This window comes from Culex pipiens, chromosome 3 (assembly GCF_016801865.2).
Source record: "Culex pipiens pallens isolate TS chromosome 3, TS_CPP_V2, whole genome shotgun sequence".
Lineage (NCBI taxonomy): Eukaryota > Metazoa > Arthropoda > Insecta > Diptera > Culicidae > Culex > Culex pipiens.
In genome coordinates, this window is record NC_068939.1 from 141,132,884 (window position 1) to 141,148,525 (window position 15,642).

The 15,642-nt window shown below is 38.4% G+C and overlaps 1 protein-coding gene across 3 annotated transcripts in view; it reads left to right on the forward strand.

Moving 5' to 3' along the window:
• Positions 1–15,642, forward strand: part of LOC120417494 (maternal protein pumilio-like) — a 242,128-nt gene that overhangs the window by 196,155 nt on the left and 30,331 nt on the right. For all 3 annotated transcript variants that reach the window (XM_052709635.1, XM_039579569.2, XM_039579570.2), the window contains one exon: positions 9,268–9,651. In XM_052709635.1, the coding sequence (XP_052565595.1) occupies positions 9,268–9,651 (384 nt within the window). The remainder of the gene's footprint in view (positions 1–9,267; positions 9,652–15,642) is intronic.

The window sequence follows — 15,642 nt, forward strand, 5'->3', positions numbered from 1 at the left end:
GGTTACTCTGCAACGTGTCTGTCGGAGCCTTTTATTTGATATTTTATTTTTCAAAAGTCCTTCTTTTATCATCGTTGACTGGAAGGCACGCCGCCGGTTTAGTTCGCTTAAGTTATTTTTTTAATTTCATTACAATCGGTTACGTAATGACCTGTTTTCTTTTCGTTTATATTCGTTGATCGTAATAATTTATTCCAGCTGACAGTTTTAGTATTAACTCATCAAACTATCGATTTTATTAAAAGTAAAGCGTCTTTTATTTACTATTTTTGAAATTTGCTCGCGTTATCTAAATTGTACAAACAGTAAAAATATACTGACAAGTCCAGCCCATAGCACTACTGCTCGGTTGGCACGCGTTCGATTAAAAAACTTTTTAAATAATCAATTATTTATCTTTCCGCAGCCGGCTGCCTAAGATTTAAAATTTTCAACCGATAAACAAAATGTTCATGGTCACATCACTGCCACTCGTGAATCCTGACCTCATACCCATCTACTAACCCCCTCAAAACTCATGTGATACTTTGTCGGAGAAGCAGTCGATTGGGCGGTCTCTATCACTCAAGTATCGGACTAACATTCCCATCCACTTCCCCGTGACTCTACCACTGGTCGTGGCCGGCGCCGGTATTGATCAGCATGATAGGGGCCTTTGAGAAGTTGCGAAGCGAGGAAAGATAGCACCCACTCATCTTCCACGGCTCGTGGATGTAACTTCTGGAGGTCCTGGTCAATAACGGAGTAGCAACTGCGGGTGGGCACCTATGCTTATGCTTATGCTTATGCTTTAACTATAATTCGGGTTCTGCTACCTTATTTAAGTCAAATTAGAGTAGAGCCCATTTAATAAAAAAGTGCATTTTTTCCATTGGATTAAAAAAAATCTTAAAACAGCGTTTTTTTGTTGTTCGTATTATCCAAAGTGATTTTTCCTATACCTTCGAATAATCGAGGCTGGGCTGTATTAGAGCAATTCTCTAAGATTTCGGTCATTCGATTTGTTTTTGTATTTTTTAATCCGGCTGAAACATTTTTGGTGCCTTCGGTATGCCCAATGAAGCCATTTTGTATTATTAGATGGTCCATATAATTTTCCATACAAATTTGGCAGCTGTCCATACAAAACTTATATATGAAAATTAAAAAATCTGTATCTTTTGAAGGTATTTTTGATTGATTTGGTGTCTTCGGCAAAGTTGTAGGTTTGAATAAGGACTACACTGAAAAAAATGATACACGGTAAAACATTTTTTGGTGATTTTTAATTTAATTTTTTGTCACTAAAATTTTATTAGCAAAAAACACAATTTATAATATTTTTTTTAATGTTTTAGGAGACATAATATGCCATCTTTTCAGAAATTTCCAGGTTGTGCAAAAAATCTTTGACTAAGTCATGAATTTTTTAATCAATACTGATTTTTTTTTTCAAAATTCGAAATAATGGTCGCAAAAAAATTAAACTTCATTTTTCGATGTAAAATTAAATTTGCAATCAAAAAGTACTTTAGTGAAATTTTGATAAAGTTCACCGTTTTCAAGTTAAAGCCATTTTTGAGTAATTTTTTTGAAAATAGTCCCAGTTTTTCATTTTTTTTAAATTAGTGCACAGTAATTTTGAAAAGCTGAGAAAACTATTTTTGAAAAGCTGAGAAAATTCTCTATATCGATCCTTTCGAAAAATTTTGTTTTTAAATTTTCAAATGAAGACTAACATTTCAAAATGGCGTAATATTGAATGTTTAACCCCAGGATTTACGATATAATTACAACTACCATTAACACATAATGCATATCTAGTTGCTACACAAATCCAGGGAAGCCAAATTCTTTGATATTGAATGTCTGAACGCGAAGCTCGTCAAACTCTCTAAATAATTTCGTATCGTCCGGAATTCGAACCAGATTTTTTGGGTAATATATATAATTCTGAGGATTTGATCCATTTATTTCATGTAAATTTGATATTTTTTTTTATGTGAATTCAAAGTTTTTGACAACTTATTTAAATAAATTAATAATCGTCGACGTGCCACCCGAGCTTCAATGTTATGGAGTGGACTTTCTCCATTAGCTAACGCGACCGTATTTGAACTCGTTTAAATTTTGATAAATTATAGTTTGCAGCTCCAGTAACACCCTGTAAATTGCTTAAATTGCCCTGGAATTCGTGATTCTAGCAATTTTTCGTCTGCATCGCTCGTTCGCTCCCTCCAACCTGTGTAACGATATTTTCGAAACCATCAAGCTCTTCACCTGTGCAAAATTTATGGAATTTTCTACCGAATCAGCTTCTCTTTCTTCTCCGGACGTTTCTATGCTTCAGACTGACCAGCAGGTCCACTTCTGAATTTTCAGCGAATTTCTTCGTTGCCGCGCGCTACGGCAGTTAGGTTTTGATCGTTAATAAACATTTTATTCCCCGGAATTCCAGTTCGCTACAACACCACCGCGCTTCCCCCCAGAGTTCGGCTATAAAGTTATGACGATCACAGTGTGTCCAAGTTGACCCACATTGTAGCGCAAAATCTTTGCGTCGCGAAACGATTTTCGAAACTAGGGCCGAATTTACCCGTGCAGGTGCCTGTTTTGACGCCGATGATTCGCCCCTCTCGACAGCGAGGAAGAAAGCAAGCGGAGGTCAGGAAGTATTCGGATCGGAATTCATATTGCACTTGTTCTGGCCGGTCGTTTGATGATAATTAAAATTCCGGCCGAGCTCGCCCTCGTTGGTGTACGGTCCCGAACAGAAGGCAGAAGGCTGACGACCAAGGGACACCTGGGACGTCGGCTGCAGTTGACGCGGCTGTTGCTGCTAGAGTGTCCGGAACGTCATTAAATATGGGCCGAATGGCGCTATAAAATTTGATTGAATTTAGGGCGAATTAACGGTTGCTGAGATGAGCGGGAAGGACTTTAACTGACTTACAGTCGTCGCATAAACCTAGAGAAACATGATTTTGATTAGAAGCGATAAAGATTTGACTTTGACTTTGCCTACGACTCTGGCTTTGACTTTGACTTTGACTTAGACAGGACTTTGACTTGGAGCAGGACTTTGACTTGGAGCAGGACTTTGACTTAAATTTTGACCGAATCCTTAGGTTGGTCTTTGATTTGACTTAGTTTGACCTTTTGAAATATTAAAAGTGCCACAATTTCCACTCGCGCTGAAAAGCATTTTGATGGATTACCTTCAGTCATTTCTCTTCTTTTGTGGTGTCTAGAAATGTTGAAAAGTGCAACACTGTACGCCAGCCAGCAAAACCATCCAATCGATAATGGTGCCGGCTGGCTTTTCAGCTGCAGCCACAAATAACGTCAACAAAAAAAAAAACTACAAAAGGAACAAATTACAAGTGCTTTCTTGCCTTTACAGCTAGCGCTTTCAGAGGCATTGTTTTCAAAAGGATATAGTAACGTTTTGTTAAAATATGCTAAATCCATGAAATCTCCTCGTAACAACATCCGGCTTTTGTTCGTCGAGGGAGAGAAAATCTTGTTCTAAAAACCAAATCACATTATCGTTTTGTTTTACAAACACCCCACACACGTGTGACACTGATATGATTTTGCGCCTAGATTTCCGCAAAGACACACAACACAACCGCAAAAAAGGGAAATCATTTTGCAAGCGCCGCCACCACACATTTGAATAGACCATTGTGTCTGCGTCGGTGGTGAGGAAAATCCTCCCACGGCACGTTACGTTGGCACTCCTGCAGACGTGCAGACATCCTTTTCCAGCTCTTGCACGAGTGCCTTTTGTGTCGAGTGGCAGGGTAGGTGGTCCTTTATTGGTTCTAACCTGCCTAAAAATATTACACAGACAGTTCAACTCACGTTGCGCTAAAAAAAAACAATGGGTCGAAATTGGGCACAATAGGACCAAAAAAGGCACACAGGCCCATATTTCCCGCGTCACTCGCCGTCATAATCGCGTACATGCTCAAGAGGCCGGAAGCGCGATGAGAGCGGTGTCCACGGCTGTCTCATCCCTTCCAAAACGCCCGCGCGACAGTCTGGCTGCAAGCTGGCAGCACTGGTCGCAGCGCAGCGATAATGTCATTAGGAGCGCGTTATTTCACGCACAATTGAGTTTTGACTTTCCGTGCAGCGATGCGGAAAAAAGGCGCTAGTTTGTGCTAGAATGTTAGTGGGTCAAACATTGTTAGTTGTTGGGATATGATGGCAACACTGACTGGTGACGGGGGGGGAAACAAGGAAAATTTCAAATTTCATTAAAATAAGGACCCCGGTTGGGATTATGATCAAATCAAACGTTCTAAATTGCAATCGAATCATGCATGTTTGCACACACACACACTGGGTCTGAAAAATCCCACCAGATTAAGCATTGATTCCGCATCTCATCCAATTGTTTACGTTGCGAGCAGATATCAGGTTCTGCACTGAGTATCGATTACTGATTCACGTGGCATCGCCATTCGCACACACGCGACTCCAAAACCAGATGAAATCGAACTCAAATCAACTCACTGATACCACAAGTTGAGGGAGGAACGAGGGAGGCACCAGTTATTTATTCGCTCACAAACAAAAGCTTTTTCCCGCGAGGTTGACGCGGTACAATTTTCCAGCTGCATGGATGTGGCAAATTGAGATGCACTCGACAGTGATGCCAGCTTTCGAGCACTTTCTCATCATCTATTGATTTGCGTTGTCATGCTTTCTTTCCATATGTTGTTGGGTTTCTTTAGACGGAAACTGACATTGTAATTCAGCATCCATCAGAAAGTGTATGAAACGCCCACAAATGTCGCAAAATGTACCCATCAACTTGTGTCTCATGGGAAGATTGTATAAAAATGGAATTGCCTCCGAAGTAACTCAAAACTTTCAAGCTTAGCCAGACATATTTTCAGGGATAGTTGGCAATGAAACATGTACAGACATGAACCTCTGAGATCTCAAATTGATCTTGACAATTATTATTTTTATCATTTTCTCTGGCAAACAAAATCCAAGATAAAATTTGGCAAACTCTGTCCTTACTATCCTACTGTACTGTCTGTTTATCTATGCCAAAAACCTTCTAGGTTTCTGGCCCAGAGCACTCGAAAAGTGTTGGGTTGCTGGAATATTTGACTGCATGTTTTATTTTTTTTCTCCAGTCTGCAAACGAAGCATTTATCAGCCTGTTTATTTTCGAGTCTTGGTATCATTTTATTCAATATTTAACTCTGAAATAAAAATGGAGGTCAACAAAATCAAATGCAAATCTTATCACCTCAAATCTCATGGCCAATGGTCGCAGCGCTTGCTTCGAGCGTATCCTAGACCTTTTACCTTCCCAAAAAACCGCCCGAATCCAAGTGAAACATACTTGAGCACATCGTGGAGATTTTCCCTTGTCCTCTTAAAAAAGTGGAGCATCAACACTGCCCGTCTTCCAAATACCCCTGGTGCGCGGTGGAGATGGGAGCGGCTGGCAATGGACGGCTGTCATAATGGTGAGAATCTTGTTCAGGTGAAATTGGTGCTATTCCCAATTATCAATTCATAGGCAACTTGGGCTTAGGGAGCGTTCTTTTATTACGTAACGAAATATTTTGGATTTTTTTACCCCCTCCCTCCCCTCGTAACAAAATCTTCATACAAATTTTAAAAATTTTGTATGGAGCAGAACACGGCCTCCAACTCCCCCCCCCCCCTCCCCCCAACTACGTTATGTAATAAAAGAACGCTCCCTTAGACAATCTAATGTGATGATGGCTTAATCTACGATCTATCCTACATGGTTGATGTCTTCCTCACATTTTGCCAACAATGGCTGATATGATGGATTTGGGACAGAAAAGTATATAAATGTCACTTAAGTGTTCATAACTTGAGGCAGGGTTGCTAGATCTTCAATGTTTTTAAACCGTTGGAAAAGTCTTTCGATTACCTGACCACCGATGGGTCGGATGATGGATTCGGACATAGTTCGGACATTTAAGTGAAATCCGGCCTCAAAAAAGTTCATGAATGTCACTTAAGTGGTCATAACTTGAGACAAGGTTGCCAGAACTTCAATGTTTTGGACTCGTCGGAAAAGTCTTTTGACTATCTTACCATCGATGGGTAGATTATAGGATTATAACCTTACCTCAGTGAGGAAGGCAAAATAGTTAAACAGAAAAAAATCCGATTTGTTTATTTCACCCTGAAAATTTTTGAAAAAAATATTTAAAATAAAAATTAAAGTGTGATTTCACCCCTAAAGGCTAGTCTGCAGATCGGAAGGAAAGGGGTCAAGAAACAGCTTTACGAACAGAAGAACAAAGGAGAGGGAGCAATTTCTTAGGGCTTTTCTTCACCCTCTCTGACTTGCTTGAGCTGCCGCTGCTGCCCATTTGATTTTTTTCTTGACCGGTTCCTTCCGAAGTGCGTATACCGCTTAAAGATGTGTGACATCTGTTCCAGCATAAAATCACAACATAAAATGTTCACCGTACTAATTAACTTTCATGATTAAAACATTCGTGATATTTTTTTCACGTGGGTATTTCAAAACCGGATTGAATTTTAAAATTTGATTCCATGATCAGAACAATTTTTAAATGTGACATTCCGGTCGCTAATGTTTTTTTTCCAAATTTTAATCATTCTTTCTTCTAAATTAAAGACATTTACTGCACAGAAAAAAATCTGATGGTTAACACAAAAAAATAGTTGCTACCGACGGGATTTAAACCCAGCACCAATAGTACGGACTGACGCCTTAGCCCGCTCGGCCATCAGACAAATGAGCAATTCTCCATCACAACCGGAAATGGATTTTATTTGTATTTTTTTGATTTGGCTCAAACTTTGTGGGGGCCTTCCCTATGGCCAAATATGCTATTTTGTGTCATTGGTTCACCCATACAAGTCTCCATACAATTTTGGCAGCTGTCCATACAAAAATGGTATGTAAATACTCAAACAGCTGTAACTTTTGAGTGAATTTTCCGATCAATTTGGTGTCTTCGGCAAAGTTGTAGGTATTGTTGAGGACTTTTGAGAAAAAATAGGTACACGGAAAAAAAATTGCAGATTTTTTTATCAACTTTTTTTCACTAAAACTCAATTTCCCAAAATACGTATTTTTTTTATTTTCGAGATTTTTTATATGTTTTAGGGGACAAAAATCCGCAACTTTTGAGCCATACAGAAAAATGGTCAAAAAATCTGCCGCCGAGTTATGAATTTTTGAAAAAATAGTGATTTTTGGAAAAAATCGAAGTTTCATGCAAAAACAAGTTTGACATTATTTTTTAATGCAAAATTGAATTTGCAATCGAAAAGTACTACTATCTCACCAAACAGCCCACCATTTTCTAATGACGGTATCTCAGCAATTAATGGTCCAATTTTCAATGTTAATACATGAAACATTCGTGAAATTTTCCGATCTTTTCGAAAAAAAAATATTTTGAAAATTTTTAAATCAAGACTAACATTTTAAAAGGGCCAAACATTGAAAATAACGCCCATTTAAAGTGCTAGTCTTGATTTAAAAATTTTCAAAATATTTTTTTCGAAAAGATCGAAAAATTTCACGAATGTTTCATGTATTAATATTGAAAATCGGACCATTAGTTGCTGAGATATCGTCATTAGAAAATGGTGGGCTGTTTGGTGAGATTTTGAAAAATTCAATTTTCGTGTTTCTTTTTCTTAAAGCGGCTCTATCTCAGCAACCCGAGGTCCAATCTTCAATGTCTGTTAGACAATTTTATAAAAAAAATTCTGAACTTTTCAAAAACTATATTTTTAGAAATGGTCACTCATGGTCACTATTTTTAAAAATTGAAAAACTGCAAATATTTCGCTAAAATCAAACTTTCGGTGGCTATATCTTGAAAACGGAGCCCTTTATCAAAAAATCTGTTAAGTACTTTTCGATTGCAAATTCAATTTTGCATTTAAAAATAATGTCAAAGTTGTTTTTGCATGAAAGTTCGATTTTTTCCAAAAATCACTATTTTTTCAAAAATTCATAACTCGGTGGCAGATTTTTTGACCATGTTTCTCTATGGCTCAAAAGTTGCGGATTTTTGTCCCCTAAAACATATAAAAAATCTCGAAAATAAAAAAAAATACTTATTTCGGGAAATTGAGTTTTAGTAAAAAAAAAGTTTATAAAAAAATCTGCAATTTTTTTTCCCTGTACCTATTTGTTTCTCAAAAGTCCTCAACAATACCTACAACTTTGCCGAAGGCACCAAATTGATCAGAAAATTCACTCAAAAGTTATAGCTGTTTGAATATTTACATACCATTTTTGTATGGAAAGCAGCCAAAATTGTATGGAGACTTGTATGGGTGAACCAATGACGCAAAATAGCCCCCACAAAGTTTGAGTTAAATCAAAAAATACAAAAAATAAAAATGGTCGAAATCGGCCGATTTCGTAGAGAGTTGCTCAAAAGTAGAATTGATTGGATACACGCATATATGAGCTTGACATTTCGGTCAAGTACGTTTTCCATATTGATTGGCTACATATTTCAGGGTGTAATATTACACAGAATTTCATTAAATAATGCAAAATTAATTTTACATCCGGGCCTTTTACACGCAGCTAGATTACTACTTTTTTGCTGTGTAGGTTGACTTAGTATAAAGAAAAATAAACTTTTCATTTTCTGCCCTCATATTTTACCATACTGGAAATGTAAACATTCCATAGAACTGTGATCCATTAGGTTTCTTGAACCAAAAAAAAAAACGTCATTTTTTTAGTTGTTGTCAGTTCTATCCATGTATGATAGATTTGGACTCCCTGAACGCGTTCCACTCGACAGAATCGATTTTTAGTGCATTCCCTACCAGTAGATACAATTCTAAATTTTGTATATGAATGCTACGGAATCATGTTGAGCAACCATGCGCACCTCTTTATTTTTGTGACACTATGGAAATTTTCAATTTTATTTTTGTCAGGAAATTCACTGAAATTCAATTTTGTCGATTGGAGTATGTTTAGGGAGCCCAAATCTATTGTAGCTTGACGCAATTGAAGCGTGAGTTGTGAAATGTTGTAATTTTGAATCCCCTCACAAAAACATGTGTTCAGCTTTAAATCATTTTTGTTGCGCATATTCTGAGCGTAGGTCAAATTCTATCATTTTATCATATTTTTCGTTCGGAGCAAATTGGTCCATATTTATTCAAGAGAATGCATTCCAGGTGCTGAATACTAATGCCGTTTGTTCCAGGAAGCTCCCCATGTGAAATTCAAAACTAACATCTTTTTTCTCCTCCCTTCTCCAGCAACTATTCCGATCGAACCCGGGCCTGCCAGCGGCCAGCTCGGCCGTACCGGGCGCCCCCAACGGCCAGCCGCTGCCCCAGTCGGCGCTCTCGCTTTCGGCCCAGCAGCAGCAGTTCCTGGCCCAGCACAATGCGGCCGCTCAGCAGTACGCAGCGGCGGCGCAACAGGCCGCCCAGCAGCAGCAACCGTACGTCATCAACCCGGGCCAGGACCCGTCACCGTACATGGGCGCACTCATCACGGCCGGCGTCCCGCAGTACTACGGCGTGGCGCCGGCCCCGTGGGGCGTCTATCCCGCCAACCTGATCCCCCAGCAGCCCCAGTCACAGCCCCGGAGGCCACTGACGCCGTCACAGCAGGGCGCCGAAAATCAGCCCTACCAGGTGGGTGTTCCGAAGGGACCATTTATACCAATTAGGCAGTTTTAGTAGTCACGTCGTGTAGCGCGTTCCAACCCAGGTGGCTCCAGGTCCTAGTAGAGGTCATTTGATTTTAAACGGTTTCGATGCTCCACGTTTACACAAAATAAATAAAATAATCGCATTTACGCGATGTCAGCGTTGTCCTGGAACCATCCTCGTTCACTTATATTGCGAATATTTACTCGCGCTCTCTAAGCTTCATGCATTATTCAGTGCCGAGCCCAAATCACTCACTTGATAAAGTCGAAGCTAGCTTCTATAGAGTTGTGTAAAGTGTATATTTGTACAGAAAAAGGGTTCGAATCGCTCTGCCCCCCAGAAGGCCGAGCCTCTTCAATCCCCCCACGAGTTGTTCCCACCAGCGGGTTATTCCCATGGTGCCAATTTCCGGCAGCAGCAACAGCAGAAAAAAAGGAAAGGGTGTAGTGCGATCCTGTTTTGCAATTCCCATGAATTAATTAGCAATAGAAGGTTCTCGTCCTGCCTCGTAACTGAATCCTTTGGTGGAAAACAGTAACCAACATTTACCAACCCCCACTCACAGTTGATTCAATTCATTAAAAGCGAGCCTGGAAAATGAACGGGTAAGCGATTGCATTTGATGTTGCATCGATGCGCGCCCGGATTAAATGGTGATTAAACATTAAAACGCGCGCGCTACTAACGGTAATTGTGCTTAATCATTCGCACGCTGGCTGGCAGAGGGCAAACAAATTTGGATAAGAGGGCGAAGCAGGAGGAGGGCCATTATTTTTACGTTCATTATTAAACAACTGAACGGGTTTCATTTACATTTGATACGCTGGTGCTAATTGGTATTGACCAGTTTATTCATGCTTTTCAAATCAAAATGCTTTCACAAAATTATGACTAAAATAATTAAATTCAATTCAAATTCAAACCTTGTAACGTGTCCAGTTGGCATAATAACTATATACACAATGCAAACGACCTGATAATCCTCAGCAAAGAGTCCTGACACCGTCGGTGAGGGGGAGGAGGAAATTCATGTTTAATAATTGCATCACGGGATTACGTCCAGAGCGATTTCCATCAAAGGGCAGTCGAAGGGTGTTGTTTATGTCACAAACGATGTTACGGGGGAAGTAAGGTTTACGACAAATTGAGAGTTGATTGGACGTGACCCTGCGATCCAATAAGCGTTGAATTTGCTTGTAGACCATTTGTTTAAATTATTTTTTCGACTTCAGCCCAAATTAAGCCATTTGCAAAAAAAAAGTAATTCATTGATTATCGTTAATTGTAAAGTATAGAATGTGAAATTGAAAAAAAACTGTCGATGTCTCAGAAATTATTTGTTCTATTTTCTTTATTGCAAAGTGGAATAATTCGATTTTCTTTGTAACAGAATGAAACTATTGTGAAATGTCAAGCTCACAAAAGGGCAATGTCTAAAATAGGTATATAAAGCATTTTCTAAATGTTTGGTATCATTTCAAAAGAGCAGAGAATTTCACAAAAGTTATTTTTTTTCAATGAAAATCGAGAAAATAGTTTTCAAAAAACCCGTTCCTTCGTGAAATATTTGAAAATAAAAAAATGTTTTTTTTTTCTCGAAAATTGACATAAAAATGTCTATAACATACAAAAAATGTGATCTCTTTGAAAAAAAATATTGCTTAGGCTGGTACAAACTTTATTAAAAGTTTTTTTTTTTCATATAATTCACATTTTTGCGAAACAGATAATTTTGTTTTCTGGTATCATTGTTTGAAGAAAAAAAAAATATAAATTTGAATCTGTTTTTATATTTTATATATTTTTTGTGTTGTTTAGAAAACAAGTTGGTTTTATAAGATTAGGCTGGTACAAATTTTATTTCTAGTTTGTCTCTCCTCCCTCCCCCTTCAAAGTTGGCCTGAAAAAATCAGGGGGCAAAAAACTATTTTTTCATAAAACTTCAAAATTTCAATGGAAATTTAAATGCAATCAGCTGAAATCAATTTAAAATGCATTCTCCTGCTTTTAGAATCATTCTAAGTATGTTTTGGTTGCCTTAAAAATCTTTAGTATTTTCGATGTTTACGCAAAAAGTTATTTTTTCGCTAAAATGTTTGTTTTCGACAAATCTTTAATTTTTTTGAAAACGAATGATTACAAAACAACTGAACTAGTGTAAAATGCAAGCAAATGTTGAAACTATGGCTTGTTATTTCAATATTTATATTTTTAATTTTTATATTTTGGGGTATTTTTATTTTTTCTGTGTTCAGGAGTTCATTTTTAGCAACTTTTGTTCTACGAAAAACTTTTTTTCTCTTGTTTTATGCACCCAAACGGCGGTCGCATGATTGTGATGCATGGCGGCATGAAAATATATCAGATTCTGCATGAAATCTGTCCTCATGCATTTTTTGCGATATAGGGGTATGACATTTTTGCCCGTTACCCATAAAAAAATGCGACATGTCCGTTTTTTCACAGTAAAGTGGTTCTATTGAAAAATGTATTTAACAATCTGATATTTTTATTTATCATGGTGTTAGTTTAGTATGTTTTGAAGATTTTTTCAAGACAGTTTTTTGCAGTTCGCCATAATTGGGTATTGGCAGGCTACAATAATGGATGTATTTATAGTACAAAAATTAACAAAAACCGGAACATTTAAAAATATCCAACCCTGTACCAAAAGCATCGTTAGAAGTCCCTCTTAAATACGCCCAATTGAAAAAGTTTATCAATTTTGATAGAATTAGTCATTTTAGAGAAAAATGCCATTTGGGTTATAATCTTGAGTGATTCGGTCTAAATAAATTCGATGCCAACATTTTAAAAAGCATCATGTACAAACTATGCGTTTTGAGAAAAACGCATTTGAATGTTGAGCATCCATTTTCAATTCCCATTTTAATATAAAAGCAAAATAAGATGTTCTAATGATAACAAACGATGAAAAACGTTTCTTTTATTGATACTTGATCATCCAAAATCAATAAAACATTATTTCCGTAATTTTATTTGAGAAAAACAAACATAAATTCTTTTGAAATCACCAACGTCTATATCACCCTGCTGTGCTGTTACATTTTTTAAAGTTAAAGAAAAGGGTTTCAATGCATTATTTGTTCGTTTGGATCCTATTTAACATGTACTCATGTTACACACATCGTAAATAGTCAAAGCAGGCCCGATTTACCCCTAATAACAATGTCGCATTTTTTATGGGCTATACTGTATTGCAAAAAAAAATCCTAATAGAACGAGGATTGAACCATCAACTTCTTAGATGTCGATCCGACACGCTACCACCGCGCCATGAACGCTTGATGAATTGAGAGGGACCGAGCATCAACATATTCTTCTCTCTGGAGTGTTGTGTTGTTGGTGAGAACTGCAGATCACTGACATGTTTACGCGCAGGCAAAAATGAGCTATGAGCTTGCTGCAAAAACTGTTATAAAATGTAACATTTTCTGCAGCAAATCCACTGTTGCAGATTTTGATATATTTATTTCCTTTGGGTGTGCTTTTCTTGTTTCATATATAGTAATTTAGTTTGCATTTATCTTGTTAAGGGAACGTGCTTTTAAAACGTAACGCAAAAAATGGATTTCTGGACTCCTTCCCCTCCTCGTATCAAAATTTCCAGACAAATTTCAAAAATTTTGTGTGGAGCGTAACATGGCATTCGCTTATACCTACCCCAGAAAAAATACATTTTTAAAACATTGGCAAAGTCCCATAAAACAAGTCAAGCTTCCACCCTAATTTTTTTATAAATTTTAATAATTGGAAAGATCAAAAATTGGTCGAAAACTTAATTTTTGGAATATTTTTAGATCGAAGACCGCCTAGAGGCGGATTTGGGTTTTAGAGGGTTAAATTTGCATTCTAGAAAAATCGTACAATAAACAAACATTCTAACCTGGCGCACCACAGCTGATCTCCCGGACATGCATAATGTCCACAGTCTACAAACGGTCGTCGCGCCGCGGCATCAAGTACCCGCAGGAAGAATTAATTTAACAGTAATTAACCTCCTCAACCACGCCACACTGCACTCGGCGTGGGGGCATTCCGGTCTCAACCACCATCCATCGCGAGCTTCTCTTCCGAAGCGCAGCATACAACCGGCCGTAAACATTAAGCGGTCACTGATGCCCAGCCCGGGAGCATGTTGACAGCTCCCATACAAACTGAGCGTACCTCTTTTTGTGGGCCCAGTGGGCCTAAGATGGCGGCCCTTGATATTATCTAGCCAATTTTTTGAAAATGGCGAATAGTTTAAATAAATATAGTTTTTGCCTTGTTTCGGTTTAAAACGACAAAATAAGCAGTTTGGAATCATTTTTGTAAAAAACTTGTTTAGAGATACGCCTCGTCCAAATATTAGTCTAGAACAGTTGAAAGGAGCGTGCCACGAAAGCCGTCACGAAAAAAAAGATTCCCATGCAAATATTGAGTTGCGTAATTAATGGGCGGATCCGACGAGGCCCACTGGCCATCTGTCGGTGAATACGCGCAACTCACGAAAACTGTCATCTTAGGGTCCGGCTGCTGATGCCCCTTGTTTCGCACACGTACTGCTACTGGCACTGTGGAGGTATTCTCCAGGAATCCAGACCACGAGTCAAGAGTCGCACACGGTCGTGTAACCTTGCTGCTGCTGGGGGTCCTTACCAGGTCACGTTACAACCACCATAAAGCTGGATGGGGCTAATGTTGCCACAGTAGTTCTGCAAGTAGTGCACACGTTTTCGGGTGATGTACCGTGGCGGCGGTCATTGCACGACCACCATGAGCACAGGTTGTTGAACACGCCGTGCACATATGGTTCGCCGGGACCATTTCTTGTCAGGGTTGTGCTCGCTTGACTCACTTTCTCGAACACGAGATTACAATTTTCAACCATTCGTACGACGTGTGGCAATGGTGCACTCAAAGCTAATTTGGCAACACTGGCAACCCTGGTGGCGACGTCTACGCCAAACTTTGACCCAAACCGATGGTTCTGTCACGGGAACGGGCGACCTGTTGCTGCGCGGTCGTGCGTGCATGGGTCCGTGCTGTGCTAATTGGAAGGGCAATTTCATGCCAAAACTTGTACCGCACCAGCTATAACCGGTGTTTGGTGAAAGGTACCGCCGCGTCACAGCCCAGTTATTGGCAGCACCCTTCAAAAGTTGTGCAGTAATAACACGCGACACTTCACCTGAGTGTGTGTGTATGTGTTTTGATAGTACAGGAAGAGGTGTGAAATTTTGCACTGCACGCGTAGCATAAAATTGTTGCTTATGAATAGTTTGCATTTAATTAGCATACGGCAGAAAGTTTTGCGCAAGCTTTGAGGAGGAGTTTTCGAGGTTTACGCTCGCAAAAAAACAGCTAATTTGATGCGCAAAAACTATTGCAGTTTAATGAACGCGAGTGAGCGAGCTGGTACCATCAACGCAACAACTTTGGAGAAAAAAGTTTAACATTGAGGGCTTTTTTTGCACTGATAAAAGTTTTATCTTAATTTTGACCATAATCTTCGCTTGATGTTGTTTTATGAAGCAAAATATGTTAAATGATTTTTGTTTTTTTTTTCAAAGACAAAAATATTTATTTACAAGGCCAAACCAAAAAAAATGCACATTTTTTTCAGTGTATCCAGTGTGAAAGCTGTCTTAAAAGTGTGGTACAGTCATCCCTCATATTCGGAACAGTTTACAGATCTGTCAATGTTTAACAAATCATAGAAAATCGATGATTGAACACAATGATTTGCTTTTTTCTTCATGTGAAAGCTTTTCTTGCGATCTTTCGACTGATGTATAGGCTGTACATTTTTACGATTTATATCAAGTTTTTAAAGAAAAACATTTACCCTTGAAATCCACAAATTCGGAACACTTTTTTCTTACGATGTAAACAAACTTTTTTCTCTCTCCAGGATACATATTTTTTACAAAAAAATGACTTCACACTATGAAACCAATAAAACTCAAG